This window comes from Orcinus orca, chromosome 15 (genome assembly GCF_937001465.1).
Source record: "Orcinus orca chromosome 15, mOrcOrc1.1, whole genome shotgun sequence".
Lineage (NCBI taxonomy): Eukaryota > Metazoa > Chordata > Mammalia > Artiodactyla > Delphinidae > Orcinus > Orcinus orca.
Window position 1 is genome coordinate 55,513,401 of NC_064573.1, and position 19,826 is coordinate 55,533,226.

The window sequence follows — 19,826 nt, forward strand, 5'->3', positions numbered from 1 at the left end:
TCCGTCGGTACAGGGTTTCCTTATAATAAAACCATTGGGATGCAGGAGGGATCGACAGGGATAACAGGAGAAACAGACCCATTTCTTTTACTTAGAAGTTAAAAATCGTACCCTGCCATTTGTAACCCCAGAATTACGAACTTCAGGTCATTATTTCGTTAACAACTGTCTTCATCTCTTGTGAACCTTTTAAGCCAAAACCATGCTTCAAATCTCATTTTCAGATCAGTCCTCTGCCTCCTTGTACCTTGACCCCACTGCCTTAAATGGATGGAGTAAGAAAGGATGAGTTCGTCTTTGAAAAGAGCCTTAAAAGTTTTCATAGATGTGAAAGACATAGTGGGAAAAAGAACAGGGCTGTAGCTGGGCAGTTAGTGTGCTAGTCTCAGCCTGCCACTGATAAGATGACTCACCTTTGTCAGTCAAGGTATTTCCTTAGGGTTTATTTTTCCCACTTTTAGAGAGAGTAGGTTGGACTAAATAATCTCAAACAGTTGTTCTGTAAGGGGATTATTAGGTGAGAAATAGGTAGGTGGAAAGATGCTACGCCCACCTTCCAGGGAAGAGTTTGTGAATGAGAAGGTATAGCGGATGGCCTTGCAATGAGGAGGTTCAGGAACGCTGAAACCATCATCTTTCTGAAAAACAGAAAATAAAGCCTGCCTGCTTCTTTAATTACACACCTTAAAGTTTGAGAGACTTGGAGAGTAAAATCAGCGAGGAGTTTGACAATCCTGCAAGTATATAATTAACAGTGGTTAAAAAAAATGAGAGGAACAGAAGTCATTTCCTTTCATTGTTGTCGGATGTCTCTTTGTATGAAAGGGATTGATCCTTACACTAAGGAAGCAGGACCCCCCCAGCTGGTTCATACTAGTGGTCTGAGATTTAAAATAATCGCTTTAAAAGCAAGGCAAGGTGTTTTTTTAGCAGGATCTATGAAAAGTCTGTTTCCCCACTTTATAGTCATTCTTCTTTCGTGGACTTTGTGAAATGGTACGTTTGAAATAGATCTTACGTCATGAATCAGATATCAAAGAAAGCATAAGCATAAATGCATATTTTAGAAGTACGGGTACAGGAATGCCTGTGCAGATGTAACGTGTATATATGGACCTGGACACATGCGTACAACATACAGTAACTCTAGACTCCACATAACTCTGCTTCCTCGACAGCTCTGTGATAGCACAAGCCTGAATTTTGTAGGAAGTTTCCAGATTCTGGGAGAACAAGGAGTAGAAGCTCCAACTGATAGAGAAGAGTGGCAATGTACATGAAAGGAAAGGTATACTTACCTAGAAAGCCCATTTTGTGAGTGTAATTAGAAGTCTATTTTAGAAATGGAAACAAGGCAGGGAATATTGCTAACCTTTAACAGATGGAAAAAACCAATTTTTTTTTTTTACAAGATAATTGTTTATATTCTTAAACTTAAAAGATCAGAGAATCAGAAGAGGTCATTCCTTGGTCATATGAGTGTTCCCCAAGAAATAAAAGTGTTAAACAATATAAGTAAGAAATTGGTCACGGCAAGTGAAGGAATGAGCTGGTGGGCATCTCCTTACACTCTATTCCCTCCTTTACCTTTGCTAATTGTTTAACAGTAATTAGCTCTTTATCTTTACCTTTTAATTACAAACAGGATTGGGCTGAAGGAGAATAAATCATTCACTGAAAAAAATTAAAGCCCCCCCGCCCGTTACCGTGGTTTCTGTCCAAGAATTTATTAAAACACTTAAATATGCATTTACAAAACTTGAGTAAAACGATTTTTCCCTGTGTCCTAATGTGTTCCAAATGGCAGCTAGGGACACAGCCTGCTGGTTGGGGATGAGGCGAGATGGTTTTTAGAAGCAGATAAGTGAACCGTTGTTGTGAAGTCCCAAATGCATGTTATTTTTATCCAACAGGAAAACGTACGGATTCAAAGTTTCAAATGAGTAACGTAAATCATAGTAAGGTCTTATAACTCCTTATGGATTTCAGTAATAGTAACCTGATTTGACCTGAAAAGGCCAAGTTTTTTTTTCTCTACCAAGCTATCCTGGCAAATGACAGAAAAAAATCTGACTGTTAGAGGTACTACAGTTTGAACCATATGAAGTTTCTGATTTCAGCTGTTTGGAACAATAAAGATGGAATTTTTCCATGATTCAACTCACCAATGAGCACAGTAGTCCACCAAGAGAGGTTGTTGCTTTTGAATTTAAAACTAAAATGGTAAAAAACCTAGTCTAACCACCGAGTCAAAGCCAGCTGGCCATACTGCATATATATTTTAGTGACCCCTATAAAACCGTAAGCAAAAAACCAGTGTGTTCTACCATTCGCAAATCACGTCTGTGTTAGGTCATGTAAAGGCATGATCTCAAATGGACCAGAGATTATGGGTGAATGCTTCTTTACTGAATGGTAAATATTTACCCTGGGCTCTTGTATTTAATTTTCAACCAAGCAAACTGTCCTCTAAGGAGAATGGAGAAAGAGGAGATAAAGTCCACTGGCCACTAAGCGATCCAAAGCTGGTTTTTCTTTTTTACTCTGTGCTAAGCAATGCTATACCTTCCATGAGTAGATTGGACTCTGTGGGATCTGAAAGTCTGTGCCATGAAATCTTTGATTGTGGCTAACCAAGAACTTTTGGTATAGCTGAAAATGTCTTTAGCATAATGAAACTGCAGACCAAGAATAATAAAGTTTAACAACTTTCAGGAAGGATGTTTCATCTTTCTTTTACTACCACTGACTCTTTCTGGACCCCTGCTTTCTCAGAATATTTTGCCAATTGTCTCCCCTGCCCAGTACTGGGATCTGAGTAACAGAGAGAATTATAGAGAATCAGAGAGAGAATTACCAGAATCACTGATTCTACATTCAAAGTAGGATCAGGCAGAAGTAACCTCATTTTTCTATCAAGAAAGAGGGACATCTCTACTAAGATATCGGGGAAAAATAGGGAGAAGATTGTACAAGCCAAATAGGAAATAGATTCAAGAATCTTGACACTTTTTGCCGGATTATTAAGGCAATTTAAATTGAAAATAAAGAAAATCGTCAATGTGGTCAACTTTTTTTTTTTTATAAAAGGCAGCAAGGAAACATCACAGTAACCAAAGTCACTAGCAGAACTGCTCAGCACTGTCTCACATTTCACATAAAGTAGTTTTTTAAAAACTGATTTAACATCATTTAAATTGTTCTAAAATAAGAGGAAGGAAAACCTCAGCTGGGGAAAGAAAACCCCACTGGGCAAAGGCTGACATAATTTTGAACAAAATTTTGAAAAATAGTTGTACCTGCATTGAAAAAATATCTCTGGGTTCATGCTTGTTATGAATGATTCTTCAGTGATCTTTTGTGGAGTCTTATTTAACCAACAGGGGAAAAAAAGCCACAAGAAAATCCACAGAAACGCAAACCATCCAGAAATTTTACTTTTGCAAAGGAACAGTAAGCATTCAGGATTCTCGCCATGGAAAACAACGGATCGCATTTCAACCATTAAGACGCACAGTGTCCTCTCATGGCATCCAGCACCTTAGATCCTCTGTCAATTAAAGATTCTATGCAGCCTCTTGCAGACACAGATGTGTAGGTATCTGATGTTTCTACCTGTTTTCTTACCATCTGTACACACATCAGATTTTAGCCCTTTCAGTTGTGCTAGCCATTATTTAGAGAAAAAAGAAAATAACAAAAACTCCCCCCCCACACACAAAAAACCCCTCCCACCTAAACAAACAACACACTATCACCAAATACAAAGTAATAAAAGAGTTGTACTCAGACCTGGTCAGTCCTTCCATTTCTTGAAACTTGCACACAAACTGAAGAAACCCACTCAGCCTTAAAAAGGTCGATCATTTTGCTCTCCTAAAATTGCATCTCTGAGGGTGCCTGCTTTCTTGTCCGTCTTGTGCGCGCGCTCTCTCTCTCCCTCTCTCTCCCTGTGTCTCTCTCTCTCTCTACTTTTACCGAAGAGCTTTGTTTCCTTTTTCCTGTGTCTGCTGCTGGATGAATGCAAAATACACGCATTTGAAGGGATTTTTTTTTTTTTTTAAGGCTAACAGTTGGAGATCTAAAATCTTGCTCTTCTGAATAGCTTATTATGCCAGTCACTCAACATTCACTTTACGTAAAGAGGCATATACGGAACTAAGAATCATGCTTTCTTAAAGCGAAAACAAATCAACAGCCCAAACTCCCTTGACTCCTTTGACCCCCTTCCTATTTTATTTTACTTAACGATGAGCACTTACCCTGAGGTGTGCCATAAATGCTCTATTCCAAATATACAAAAGCCAACCACATCTCAACTGAGAATTAAACACTTTCAATGTCTTCAAATCCATGTCTCTGCTCCAAATCCTGATACAGAAAGTCACTGGCAGCCGTACAGTACTTCTAAACAGCAGACATCTGATTCTTGACATTTAAAAATAACAATATTGGAAAAAAAAAAAAAGGGAGTCTTTTTAAAATTAACTACAAACAGCTTGTGAGGAAGCACATCTCACCAATTGACTGTATTAACTGGAACTTGCAATGATTTCAAGCTACAGTATTTTATTTTTAAATCAATGTCAGACGGAGACCCAATACCTACAGACGTCTCATGTTCTGTATAATCGTGGCAATGGCCTAAGTGAAATGATTTCTAAGTGACAATTCTACAAAGAGCAGATCAGAACTTTTTCGTATTTAGAATTCCAGTATTGGTGAATATTAACCTATGCTCAGTCAAATTAAACTAGGGACATTCCAGCCATTCCATTGCTCATCTGAGATGGGTCACATTTCATGGACATGCATTCTTAACTGTGTGCACCCAGAGGAGGTCAAATGAATGCATACATTTGCTACAGAATAAAACAAATATTAAAACGAAAAAAATGCATTTATTTCTATTTCTGAAGCACATTACAGACTCAGACCCACAGTCAAGTTTTAGCTCTCCCAGTGACTATTCGTGAGTTCTTGGACAAATGATTTCAGCTTTTGTGCCTCAGTTTTGTCATCCATAAAATTGGAGTAAATAGTAATACTAATTTTACAAAGGTGTTTTGGGTACTAACTGAGCTGTTGTATGACTTCTGGAACATAATAGGTATATAGGATATGTCGCTTCCTCCCTCTGTTTTATATTTGGAAGGGGTAGGGATCAGGTGTAAATGGAGACATCCAGGCTTTGAAGGCAGACAAATCAGGTTTGACTCTCTGTGTTGCCATGTACTAGCTGTGTATCCTTGGGCAAGTGACTTAATCTAATTTACTAAATCTCAGTTTCTTCAACTATAAAATACCTCATAGAGTTTCAGAGAGCAAATTAGATAACATCGGAAAAGCATCTACTTTAAACATGTATTAAATGGTAGCTCCAGGCTTTACAACTCTTGAAAATGGCTCTAATTAGTGCTCTGCATATGTAACTTAGGAGTTTGAAGATGTGGACTGAGATCCCAGGCCTTCTTGACCAAGTGCCTTACTTTATAGAAGAAGAAGGAGACCCGGAGAGCTGAAATGATGGTTCTAAGCCCTATCATTAGTGAGTGATCACCAACTAGTTAGCGGCAAATAGGAACTAAAACATAGACCCTCTTATTTAAAGTTCAATGCTTTGTCCACTAAACTTTGTGACATTGAAATCAAACACTTTTGTACATCCAGTTTCAATATTAGTTGATAATTAAAGCAATACAACTGGAAAAAAAAAAGAACCTATTTGTTCCCAAATTTGCTTCTAAGAATGAGCTTATAAATGAAATTATTCTATAGGAGCTGACAGGGACTGGCTAAACCTATCTTCCTAAGGGGAGCTTCTGCAGGACATAGATTCTCCTTTCCCTATAAAGCAAGAAGAGAGCTGGAAGGACGTCCAGTTCTTAGGAGTCTCCCATCTTCTTTCTCCCCTTGTGAATGTCCAGCTTCTTCCTCCCTTTCTTTATATGAGCTCTTCATCTCAGCGCACTGGTTGGGAAGCACACACTGCTCTACATTTAGTTTATTTATTAAACATACTATGTCCCCACTTTGAAATACAGGATTTTTTTTTCAGTTTGAAAGTCTTGCACAGAATAGGAGCTCAATAAATGTCAATATTTGCTAAAGAAGACATGACTTGGAGCTCAGTTTATATTTCAAGTGTTGAACTAGCATGTCTTAGAGTTAATTATTGCTCAATGAAGAACAGAAAATATTACAATTTTTTCAGTCTTTCAGTAACTCCAGAATTAAAGACAAAGGTGCTTCTGATATCAAGTCAGATTAGCTATTACTCTCGGGAGGAAGGGAAGGAAATGGGATTGAGGAGGGTACCTGTGTGATCCATTGTAATTAATGTTTTATTTCTCTAGCTGGGTGATGTATAAATGGGTATTTATTTTTTTCTTGATATCTTTCTGTAAGCCTCAAATATTTCATTAAAAACAACTAGCTTAAGTGGGAAGCAGCCTCATAGCACAGGGAGATCAGCTTGGTGCTTTGTGACCACCTAGAGGGGTGGGATAGGGAGGTGGGAGGGAGACGCAAGAGGGAGGGGATATGGGGATATATGTATACGTATAGCTGATTCACTTTGTTACACAGCAGAAACTAACACAACATTGTAAAGCAATTATACTCCAATAAAGATGTTAAAAAAAAAAACTAGCGTAAAAGAAGGCAAACAATTTGAAAATAGAATTTCCAAATCTTTATGAGATCCAATAATGCTACTATACTAAATCCCATACTTAAATTTTCAAGCTTTCATTCTTATTTTACTGAAGAACTTGAATAATCATATGTTTACTTTAAAGATTTGTTTTCCTCCTTGCTCACCATTTCATGTCCTTGATTCCGGAGTTGTGCTGGGGTGTTTTGGAAAGAGCTATTTTGCATCAGATAGATCTAAGTCTAAAACTCAGTTCTACAACTTACTGGCCACATAGCATTACGTCACTTGATATTTCTAAGCCTTGGTTTCCTCTCTTGCAAAAACTGAGAGTTATTATCTGTAGCTCTCAGGACTATTATAAGGATTAAATGAAATAACAAATGTGAAAATGTTTGCTGCAGTATCTGGTACATAGTAGATTTTCAGTTAATATCATTTTCCTTCTTCCTTTCCTTATCCTTCCACTTTTCACCACTACTTGAGCTTTTAACTTCAAAAAGGTTATAAAAAGGAAAGGAAAATGAACTTAAGGTAGGAAGCAGGCAATTACGCTAGTATCATGAAAGCATTTTGTTACTAACAAAGGCTGGTCCTAGATCCAGGTACAGTATCCTTTTAAATTAGATATTTCTTATCCAATCTCATCACTACTTATTAAAGTTCAAGTTTTTTTTTAAAAAATTGGATGTTTTATTTTTGCCGCTAGTCACAAAACCTTCATAGACAAAAATGTATCCTAGGTTTTCTATCTCATTACACATCCTTTCTTCAAGACAGATATTTTATCAAAATACTTTATTCTCAATAGTGCATGAGATTTATGTGCTTAAAGAATTGCTAAAGCTTTCAGTTGTAACCCTTGTATTGGTCTTTTCTATAAGTTAAGAGACTTGGGTTCTGGCCCTACCTCTGCCACATACTAACAGTATGACCCACTAGGCCTTTACTTTTCTTTGAGTCTAGATTTTTACATGCTAAATGAATGAAAAGGTTGGATTCGATGATCCCTTTAGCTCTAAAATTCTGTCAGTGGTTCTTGATGACTTAATTAACACATGTAACAAGCTTACAGTAAATTAAACGATGCCACCTTCAGTAGGAAATACTGTGTTGTTTGTGAACACTATCCACACAATAGTGGCCTCTTCTGAACTCTGGGAATGGGCTCTGGCACTGTCCTTGTCCAGTGACTGCCATTGACTGTCCAGTGACTGCAATATGTTCAGGGCTTGGTGGAGGCATTCCCAAGGGAGTCAGCTTTGTCAGAAGAAATCCAAAGAGAGCAACAAGATGAATGTCTTGGTGGAAGACTTTTTTCCTTGCATTTATTCTTAAGAGTGGGAAATGATTATGTCATGATTTTATAGTTCAGTGAAACCTTTTTTAAAAAGATGAGGATAGCAAGGGAGGGCAGAGAAAGACACTTTGAAAAGTAAAACTATGAGGATCCCTCTTATGGAAGGTTGTGTCTTGGGAAAAATGACAATATTAGAATGAGGAGGTAGGGAAGAAAAAGACTCTTCCCCTGATATTATTATCCAGGTGAAATCTGTTTTAAGTGGATTGGAGGACAGTAGGAAAAATAGGAGACCGTGGAAGGGGAGGAGCGGCCTTGGGTCTGTACGTGTGTGGGATTTACATTCTGACACTAATTGTATTTTATTGTGCAGATGCTTCCCCTTCTTTTCCTCCTCTTCTCTGTTGTCCTGGGTCTCTGGAGCTGTGCCTGTCAGGTCCCCAGACTGTCTCCACCTCCACCTCCTCAGGGCGTAGGGCATCACCCCGACTCCCTGTGCTCTGGGGGGTGGGAACTTGGGTAGGAGTGTGATTAGTGTTGGTGGTGGTATGAAAATTGCAGTGGTGAAGAGGTAGGTTAATTTTTCCAAACTAATAGCTTCAGACAGAATTTAAAATAATAATAATTTTTAAAAACTGAATAGATCTAATTAAACTCTTTCCAGAATTCCAAAGATCATTGTTGACTTTTGTAAAAAGGTGGATTTATTTTAAAATTCTGTGTAAACTCCCCTTTTCTCTCCTCCCTATCCCACGATCCTTCAGACAAAAGAGGAACACAAAACATTAATAACTTCTTGCCTTTAGGTAGGCGTGCTTTTCAAAGCACTTTTATATCTAGTATCTCAAGATAACTGGATGAGGTTGCTAGCAGGCTTGTTTCCTGACAGGAGCCCTCCGCCCCAGAAATGCTAAGTAATTCGCTCAGGTTCATATAGGCAATTCAGAGTAGAGCCAAGACTAGGACCCAGGAGGAAATACCACACAATCAGCAGGTACAACACGTAAGCATCCATCCCTCCACATAAATGGTACCTGAAGGTACTGGCAGGAACGTTCCTGTTGACACGACTCTGACTTCACCATGGCCTGGTCCATGTTAACCGAGGCTTTCTGGTAAACCTCTCGGGCTCGACTCACGGTCAGCGTGGAGGACCAGGCGCTCTTCTTCAGCAGCGGCGCGTCTAGGGTGACGGGCAGGTTGGCACAGGTGGTGCACTTGACGTCGTTGTTACTCCGGGAGGCCTTCACAGCCTGCTCGCTGATGGTGTTGTAGGCCTCCATGAAGTACTGGGAGGCCGAGCGGTCGGGGCACCTGCCCATGGTCATCACGCCCGAGGGGGCGTGGTAGATGCACATGTCGCCGTCGAGGTTGTCTTCGGAGCTCCACCAGCCTGGGGAAGCGTTGTTGCGGGGCTTGGGCTCGGGGCGGCGCTCCTTGCTCTTGCTGCGCTTGCCGTACCTCACAGTCTGCGTCTCGTCGGGGCTGGCCTTGCCCCCGTTGACGCTGCCCTTGGACGGCCCCTCCAGGGAGTGCGATTTGGTGAAGAGTTTCTGGACCGAGTGGACCAGGTGGCGGATGCGGCCTGGGCTATCGCTGCGGTGCTCCACGGCCGTGCGCTTGTACTGCAATGTGTGGTAGCCATCCCTGTTGAGAGGCAGCTGCCTCTCAAACTGGTCCAGGAGGTTGGCGGGGATGCGGTTGGCCTTGGTGGCCAGGGTGCGAGGCACCAGGGCGCACTCGTCCTTCAGCTCCTGCTGCGAGGTGTAGTGCCGGCGCGGGAAGGTGCTGCTGGCCAGCGGGTCGCTGAAGGGGCCCACGCACTCGGCCTGGAAGGAGGTACGCTGAGTGTAGTAGGGGTGGTCGGCCGGGTGGTGCTCCACCGGGCTCAGCAGGTATGGCTTGCGGTCTGCGTGGTGCGACAGCGAGTCACAGGCCGAATCGCAGGTGACTCCGTGGTGATGGCTGCGGCTGCCCGATAACCCTTTCATCGCTGATGGGGCGCAGCCACGGGGGTCATGGACACCCGGTGGTTAGGTTCCAGACCCGTCTCCCGCAAGGACCTGGGGGAATGAAGGAGAGGGGGACAATGGTTAGCGCTTCACTTGGTCAGTAGATATTGCTCTCTTTCCACGTGTGTCTGCTACTGAGTTGGTTTTCTGGCAGAACTCATGACTCTCCCTAAAAGCAGCTTTAATGCATTGTTGGAAAAGCCCTGTTACCTCCGTAGGCCGGGAAAGCCCATGCCAGTCCTATAGGAGAGACAGTAGGGGTGAAAACTAGTAAACCCGGAAAAGAACGTATAAAAATGCTGAACTATTTTTAAGTGACTTGGGAGAAAAACTGCCCCTCCCTCCAGGATTCCAATAACTGTATCTTTCCCCTGCTGCTCTCCTTTTATTCTTAACCGTATGTTAATCGTCAAGCTAGCAGACCGGAAGGGCTCACTTAATCTGGGAAGCTTTTGCTGATCCGCCCCCTGCAGAGAGAATTAGTTCCCCTCTGTGCTCGCAGGGCATCTACTGCACACTCTGCAGCTCCTCTGGAATGCTTTGTCTCATGCTTTCCCTGCTAGCTCAAGCTCCCTGAGGCTAGCTTACCTCTTAGCCACCATTACATCCTTTACATCTCCCTACCTTGTACCAGGTGGGCCACATAGACACACAGTAAGCACCCCATAAATGTGAGTGAAAAACATAAATAAAAGAGGCTACTGGCACCTTATAACTTTAGGATATATCTCTGTATCTTCTGTCACCTACTTTCCCATTAGAATTCCGTGGTAACAATTACAGCAAACAATCCCACCCTGGTAATTAGAGTTGGAAAAACTAATGGTGCGGCAAGTAAATCAGAGGTGTCAAGAAAATCTGCCCGTGTATTTGTGTCATCAGAGAATGAAGAGCTTCCTGTCAACAAACTGAGAGCTGATGAAGAACAAATAAGCTTGAATTGGCTAATGTGAATAACAGGGCATCTCCTTTTGCTGGTTTAAAAGTTTCTGGTAAATATTTGCAAGTGATGGCAAGATGGCCAAAGGAAAGGCTCTTGAAATGTTCCTGAGGACATGAAGGGCCTGAACCTAAGGGTCATGTCTGCCTGGGAGAGGAGGGCGCCCTGCAGATCCACCTGTGGGAAATCAGGTCATTCCAAGCCTTCCCCGCGCTGTAGTACCAGAGGCTGCTGTTCTACCGGGCAGAGTACTTTCTTTGGACTCTAACGGAGAGAGTTCTTCAGTAGTTGAATGCAGTTCTCCTGACAGCCAGATTTTTTTTTTTTTAAAACTTCCCACAATACAGAAATTGTCATATGGAGAGCTGTCCGGAAAAGCCAATGTGACTTTCCAAACATATCACAAACGTCATTTCAGATATTCAGATAGGGAGAGATAATTGGTTTAATTAAAAAAACAGAAAGAAACACCCACATGTGGCCTAATGAAGAAAACCACGGCGTTTTGTGGGGTCAGGACTCGTCTGTTCCATGGGACATACTGTGTGTGGGAGCTCCTGACGAAAATCTCTAAGCAACTTTTATGAAGCTCCTTTTCTCCTCCTCGTCTCTCAGTTTCTGGATTAATTGCTCGGGAAAACTGATGGGAGGTTTTAATCGCTGGAATCTTTTGAACTTGGTTAGTCTACTAAATTAGGAGCTTCTTGAGGGTAGAGACTATGTTTTTCCGCATCCAGTGGCCAGCAAAGTGCTTGGCTGGTGGTGGGAACTCAGTAAAGCATTTAGTCAGTGAATTAACGCATGAATGCAAAATTTCCCAGGGTGGTCCATCCTGTGGTTCAAGTCACATCTACTGAGTGAGAACAGGACTGTGTGACAAGGGAAGGGCCAAGGAAGGAAGGAAGGGACCATCTCTCAGGCATTTTAGGGACCAGTGGTTTTCAAGGTGAGGCAGGAGGCATACAGGTGAATGTGCCTTTTGCTACCTATTAGCCTTCCACTTCTGCCTCTCCACGACCCACCAATGAATATCTCACCTCTCAAAGTTCTCCCTGCCTTGGAGTTAAAATCTGGGAGTTTGCCTGGCCTGCTGACTACAGGATGTCTAGACTGAGGACAAACTGTTTGAAGGAGAGAAAGAAAATGACACCTGAAGAGACAAAAAGGAAAAGCAGGACTCATGATACCTGTGGTTCAGGAAGAACCTGTAAGTTAAAACTTGCCCACTGAGGACACTAATATAAAGGAAATTTTAGCATAAAATACCTTGGGACCACTTTGTATGAAGTTACGATACCAAGAGTAGGCTGTGGCAAAGAGGGATCCAGAAAGATTAAATACATGTTTTCAGCAAAACTGTGGCACAAACTAATTTAGGTGGAAATATCCATTGCATGAGAAAGTTTCTCTGGATAAAACAGGTCCCATTGAAGACATTTTTGCCTTTTAAATATAGACTTAAAAATAAAAGACAAAAATAGCAAACCAGTTGGATTATGGTCACATACTAAGTTTTATGATTACCTGTATCTCAATACATAAAATAATATGAAATAATGCTTCAACCTTTCCTTCTGAAGCATCTAGGTCTTGGGTGGATTTTTTTTGCTAAATGTGGAGCTGGCAAGAGCTGAAAACATGAATTATACATATTTACTCCAAAATGTTGAAGATTATTTGAGATCATGTATTCAATATTTATGTAATTATCTTTAATCTGTGAATGGCATTTCATGTAAGATGATGTTGCCTGAGGACACGCAGAGCAAACAAAGAGGGTTTTTAAGGCCATTAATGATAAATTTGTTAAATGATGTAACTGATGATCATTTTTGTAAGTTAAACATGCACAGTGTGATTTTTACTGCAATTTAAGTGGGCTATTTTCAGCCTAGTGGCAAGCACTTATATTTTCATAGAGAGTAATAAATTACGTCAAGAATAAGTAAGTTAACTTTGGTCCTTCTTTACTCAATATTTTTAAAAGGATATTGAAATCTTGATCTTTTTCTCTGTGATATAGGCAAATAAGGTCATGAAAAAAGGGCAATAAATAATCATAAACATTTCTAAATGCTCCATCTAACTTTCTGGCTAAGGCCAGATAAATGACTTAATACCCTGGCCCTTTCTAGGGAAAATCTTACGTCTCTTCTACTCTCTCGTCTTTGAAAAAGGAAAATAGATTAATTTGTGATTATAAATTAAAGCAACACATTCAGTGACTTCCTGGTGAGGGGGGCAGATGATCTAAAACCCTCAATGGCTAAATAATAGCTGTGGCACCTACCATCGACGTCCTGCTCTTCCGCCTTTTATTCTTTTTTTTTCTTAAATTGGGGTATGGTTGCTTTACAATGTTGTGTTAGTTTCTGCCATACAACGAAGTGAATCAGCTATATGTTTACATATATCCCCTGTTTTTTGGATTTCCTTCCCGTTTAGGTCACCACAGAGCATTAAGCAAAGTTCCCTGTGCTATACAGTAGGTTCTCATTAGTTATCTATTTTATATATCATAGTGTGTATATGTCAATCCGAATCTCCCAATTCATCCCACCCCCCTTTCCCCCCTTGGTGTCCATATGTTTATTCCCCTCATTCTTTATTTTCTTCTTTTGTTACTCATGAACTCCCCTCCCAGCCTACTTCTTTCTGTCACTTCCTTTTTTCCCTCTCCTAATTCACCTTCGTAAGTGGCAACCATGGACATCACTTGCTGCAGCCCGTGGTGTGACTAACACCATCCCGGGAAGAATTAACTGAGCGTCCCCCCCTTGCAAGGCTCAGCGTTTGCTGCTGCAGACAACCAAATGCAACCAGCAAATCCCTAATGGCCAAAGGGCTTATGACGTGCTCAGAGAGATGTGACCTAGACATGAAGAAAGATAAAGAACAATTCTTGTTACCTTCCACATTCTTGGAAGATGAAGCTGCTAGCTCCGGAAGAAGGTTTTAAGTGGCCGTAAAAGATTTCTGAAAATAGAAAGCGAAATTTTCTTTTGTACCTTCCTCTCTGAGCCAGGGTGGGAAGTGTGAGTCAATATGCCTTCGTAAGGGTTTCTATGACGACGGTGATCATCTCTCCTTTTTTCTTGTTCACTATGACTTCAAAATTATGTTTTGTTATCCTCCTAAGTTCGATTTTACCATCAGATGACATGTCCTGATGGTTGGCTTGGAAAATATGTTGGCTATATTGGCTACTGTGAGATGAGCTCTGAGTGTGAGATGTACCGCTTTTTACAGAGCTCTCACACCTGCAGCAGAAGCACTGCTGTCCAGATGCTGACTAAAGCGAGAAAATCCAGCAAGAACTGTAAAGGAAATTCTCAAGGCAGGTCATTTATTAGCACCAAGGAAAAAGCAACCAAACCACATATTGGAAGATGCTGACAAGATGGAAAACAGTCTTGCGAAGCTGGCAAGTTCTTCTCTTGACTTCTGTGCATGTCTTTATTTAGAGCTGCTGGGCTTCATTTTTCTTTACATGCAGAGAGAGGACCCACCAAAGGGTGTCCACTCTCTCCCTCAATCGGGAATGACAGCTGAACAATCACAACTTGCTTTAGAAAGGACAATGTGGGGGACCCTGCCCAGGAGAGCAGGAAGCACTGCGTTCTGGTTTAGGGAGGTACCAGGAAGAAGAAATTCTCCATGAATGTTTTCAGGGTCAGGTCACTTTTTTGCCTCCCCCCATTTACCTGTGACCTGACCGTGCCAGGTTGCAACATTCAACTGCAGAGGAAGAAAGGATTCTCTTACTGAAGAGTATAAAGCAGTCCCAGACTAATGGCTCGTTTCCTAGTCTCCCTAGATGTGCACAGGTGACTAATTCTGGCTAATGGAGTATAATTGAAAATGGCAGGTGCAATTTCTGGAAAATGACTCTAAAGGGAAGGGCATCCCTTCTTTACGCCTTCCCTGGCTGGAATTCAGACTTGAGAGCTTGGGGAGCAGTGATCTTGGACCATGAGGTGGAAGTTACAGTCTGAGGATGGTAGCAGCACAAGATAAAGGACCCGGCATCTTGTTTATGGGGGAGGGAATGGACCTTTATCTTTGTCTACACCACTGTGATTTGTTTTCTGACCCTTGCATTTGAACCAAGTCCTAAGTGAGATGGGTAGTCAGGGCTGAATCCTGGAGAGATTTGCCAGCTATGCTATAATACACAGGACTTGACTTTGCTGGTGGTGGTCACATCCGTGAGACCAATTTAAACCAGGCAGCGACACAGCCACGCTTATACTAGAGATTTCCCTGGCTGTACTTAGAGGATAGGTTTAGGGGTGGGAACAAGCAAGAAGATCTAAAGGAAGCAATTATTTCTTGCTTGGGCAGTTCATGAGAGAAGACTAAAAGGGAGTTAACAGTAACCCCCGAAAGGGTGAGAATGTCCTGGCCGATGCGGGCAGTGTCTCCCACTTCAGACCTTCTGCCCACATGTGTTTCCACTACAGACTAAACAGGGCACTTTTTCCAGGCAGAACAAAATTCTATGCAACATGGATGCAGATTTTTTATTCGTAATTTTTTCCTCTACTACTAATAAACCCCCATTCTATGGAGACTGAGAATAAAGAATGATAGGAATGTTTAACAGGTGCATGATTTTAAATAATTTTTTTTTAAATAAGGGAATGGTTCTCATTAACATACTACTAACAAATGAAGTCATGCCATTTTAGGGTAAACAGAAGAGTTAACTTTGCCCAAAGGCCCACTTTGGGGATATTTTCTCACTTTCTGAATTTGTAGCTGCAGAAGATAACTGAATGCCATTTTCTTTCACTTTTTCAGGCTTCCCCACTCAACGATTTTCATGTACTATGTATCAGTACTTAAAATTGTACAAATACCATTAGAGCGCCTTTGAATAAGCACAGGCTGAAATACACCAGTTCTATTACTCAAAGCACAAGGCTAAGCCGTTTTATAAACGCAGAATGTATTTTGGCTTTTCATGGACATTAATTGCTATCCTAATCATCTGTAGTTTGATTTTGTTCGTGAATACCTCCTTCAATCAGTCTGCTGCTACAAATAAATGCCTTTGGAACATTTCCCTTTCAAAAGATATGGTGTTATACGAAAAACAAAACAAATGAAACAAGAACCCAGGCCTCCTCCAATTTGGTCACATTGGTAGCACAATTGCCATTGCCTCTGTCTTCATACAAAGCTTTCAAACGTGGTTTCATTACGGTTTTTGAGAATAAAAAGGTGAAGAGTAGTGTTCCTTGAGAAATGGTTGGGAAGTCGTCATTAGTACTGGTCTATACTTACTGCTGGTTGGGGGAAAGAACACAGGGCTTAGGAGTACGTTTATAATGTGCTGAAGCAGTACATTAGAAAACTTCCTAACATTATTTTGCACTGACACAGGTGGGAAGGTCGCTGTCCTGACTCTATGTGACTTTGGAGATGTGCTCCCCATGGGATTACCCTCATTTGGATCATTCTAGAAGAGGGTGTGATTATCTCAGCTAAGTCTGCAGATGGATTCCCCTGGGAGTCGCTAAGAGAATGTGGTCACCTTGACCAGCCATGGCCATCAGCTCACTGTGGGCAGGGGGACACCCTATCCTTATGGGGATAAAACAGATAATCTGCAGAATTTTCACAGAAAAGAGCACAAACCATGAGTGTCTACTCCAAAAAAAAAAAACGCCGAGGAAAACATGCAATCCATTGACTAATCTAGGAGAAACAGGAATGATGATAGAATTAAACTGTTTAATGGGATATAAAGACAACCATGATAGAAAACATAACGACTGATACAACACGAGGCAACTTGAAAAGAAGCAGTGGAAATAGCCTCTGATGAAAACGGAGTTATTTTTGTTTACATCTCTTGTCACTAGCTGAATAGTCCCGTGAACATGTTTGGCACATTCTAGACAACTTGCTTCACAGCCCGACTCCCTATCTATCTATCTATATTTTACCTGAATCAGAAGTTTCCTTTCATAAATTCCTTTCTTTTAAATGCTGTCGCTTTGCTTACCAAGTTTGCTGTACAGATCTACTTTACCAAGTGCTAAGGCCCAGAAAGTACCTATAGTGGCCCCCTTTTGCGGTAGCCGTTCAGCTGACACCTGTTTTGGGGAATTTTTTCCGCTGAGCTCAGCATCTGCTGACGCTGTCCCGGCCAGGAATGTTGAGGCAATCACCATATCCTCTGAGCTGAGTGAACTGGGTTTGCAGACCCCAGCTCAGGGGCATCCATGTGGAGGCTTAGCTGAATCAATCAGATGCCGGCTCCTGGAAATTTAAATGACGATGTTCCTAGAGTCACTGAACCCTGGTGAGCTTGTCCGCAAGGTCAAGTACAGGAAGGGTCAATGTTGGCACCTCCGGAAGCCAGAGTCATGTGCTATTTCAGAGTGTGGGGCAGCAGAAATAAGGGTCCTGCAGAGGGAGCGTGTGAGAAGAGAGAGGAGCAAACATACAGGGAGAAACAGATCCAGACTCCACGTAGCCCTGGGAAAGAAACAGAGAGGCTGCCTATCAACTTCTTAGGCCTGGCCAGGCCCAGCTCCCTGGCCACAGTGGCTTGAGACCCTGTACTGTCTGTTGCAGAACCACGGGAGGCCCACTAAAGCTTACTCATCCGAGTAAGGTTTACCCTTCTGCCCAGCTGGGCAGCTGCAAGCGTATGAGAACCACCACCCAGGAGAAAAGGGAACCCTCCTGCCCTGTTGGTGGGAATGTAAACTGCTACAATCACTATGGAGAACAGTATGGAGGTTCCTCAAGAAACTAAAAATAGAACTACCATACGACCCAGCAATCCCACTCCTGGGCGTATATCCAGACAAAACTATAATTCAGAAAGATACATGCACCCCTATGTTCACAGCAGCACTAGTCACAATAGTGACATAGAAACAACCTCAATGTCCATCGACAGAGGCACGGAGAAAGAAGATGTGGCACATATACACAGCGGAACACCTCTCAGCCATAAAAAGGAATGAAATAATGCCATTGGTAGCAACATGGATGGACCTAGAGATTATCATACTAAGTAAGTCAGAAAGAGAAAGACAAATATCATATGATATCATTTATATGTGGAATCTAAAATATGACACAAATGAACCTCTCTGTGAAACAGAAATGGAATCATGGACATAGAGAACAGACTGGAGGTTGCCGAGGGGGAGGGGGTTGGGGGAGGGATGGAATGGGAGGTTGGGGTTAGCAGATGTAAGCTTTTATATATAGGATGGATGAACAACAAGGTCCTACTGTAGAGCACAGAGAACTATATTCAATATCCTGTGACAAACCATAATGGAAAAGCATATGAAAAAGAATGTATATATATGTATAATTGAATCACTTTGAGATACAGCAGAAACTAACACAACATTGTAAATCAACTGTACTTCAAAAAAAAATAAACCAATAAAGCCTCCTCTTAAATGTTCCCTGTGCCAAAGGACACATGGAAATGAGTGGCCTTAACTAATTTATGGTCTAGTTGAGAAAATAAACCACATAAATATAAAATAATCAAGAATAGTACAAATTGGAATCTAATCAAGCTCTAGATTGTGTGGTCTGTGTTGTATATGTAATGCATCAGGTAAAAAGCTTTTAAAAAAAAGACAAGTCTAGAAGGGGCAAAAGTTAAGGGATGCAAAGACATCTCAGTTTGGGAGGTTTGGAGAGTCCAGAGCAGCACAGTCTTCAAAGCTGAGGCTCTTAGGATGATGTGCAAAGCCTGCCCTGTGTTTTGTTCAGGTCTAACCATTCCATTTCTCCTTTGGCTTTTTAATGCTTCCGTGTCATTCATTTCCGAGGATACGATGCAGATGTGAGTCAGATCGTCTGAGAGCTACAAACTTGACCTCATTGTTAAGGCCTCCCACTGGACTCCTTTCCCTGAACTCTCTTTGATATTAAGCCTGTGTAAGGAAGTTATAAGAAGCTGATATGTATATTTGTGTGGTTTTTACTGTTGGGATGTCATCCACCTCTGCAAAAATTGTCTTCTGAATGTGGTGTGATGAGGAAATCCCTCTCAGGTCTTAGTATGAGCAAAACTCTGTGTTTAACAACTGCCAGGTACTGTTAACATCTTGCAGGTACTGTCACTCTTGTCAGATAAATGCCTTTCCATCTATATTTGAATCCCGGGAAGTTTATTGGGAAATCTGCAATAAAATAGTAATGGTTATTGCTTTTCTACTTTTATTCTACTTTCATTGTTTTCTCTGGCTGTGTACCTTATCCCTTTTAATGATGATATATGTAATCACGTAGCCTGCTTCGATCTTTTGGGGGGATGGAAAATCTATAGCCAGGTATCTCTGTATTATGTAAAATACAAACACTTGGCTAATGTATTTTTTCCTTCCCTTGATACCATCAACTGACTGTAACAATGCTTCTCAAAGTTGAGTGTGCAGGGAATCAGCTGGAGGACTTAAGACACAGATTGCTGGACCCAATCCTGAGTTTCAGGGGTGGTTCCCAAGAATTTGCATTGCTAACAAATTCCCTGATGATGTTGATGCTGGTTGAGGGATCACAGTGAGAACCACTCAACTAGATGCCCTATTTCTTACATCTGTGATTCTTCCTGGGATGTACGTGGTCCTTCCCTCCATTAGACTAAACTCAAACTTTTTCTTCAAGCCCCAGCCCTGTTGTCACTTCTTTGGTGACGCCTTTGCTGAACCCAGGGGGGCAGAATTGACAGCTGCCTCGTGTGTTTTCTCACGCACATCAACCAAACTGCCACCAGGCGCTGGAAATGTCTGTGGTCATTTATTGCCTTTTATGCGGATCTCTCCCAGGAGACCACGGGATTCTAGTGGGCATAAGGGGTCTCGCTCATTTTCGTATAACCATTTCCTGGGAAAGTCCCCGTTCCATAGGATGTACTCAGTAAATGTTAGC

General features: G+C 41.6%; 1 protein-coding gene across 17 annotated transcripts in view; it reads right to left on the bottom strand.

The window, feature by feature from the left end:
* DLGAP1 (DLG associated protein 1) overlaps positions 1 to 19,826 on the bottom strand; it is an 833,306-nt gene that overhangs the window by 312,701 nt on the left and 500,779 nt on the right. For 6 of the 17 annotated variants that reach the window (XM_049698295.1, XM_033439361.2, XM_004275937.3 and 3 more), the window contains exon 4: positions 8,990 to 10,018. In XM_049698295.1, coding sequence (XP_049554252.1) covers positions 8,990 to 9,946 — 957 coding nt within the window. In that variant the 5' untranslated portion in view covers positions 9,947 to 10,018. Of the gene's footprint in view, positions 1 to 3,792; positions 4,117 to 4,262; positions 4,414 to 8,989; positions 10,019 to 19,826 lie in introns of those variants that run through there. The other 11 variants (XM_049698298.1, XM_049698297.1, XM_004275938.3 and 8 more) reach the window with 7 other exon arrangements.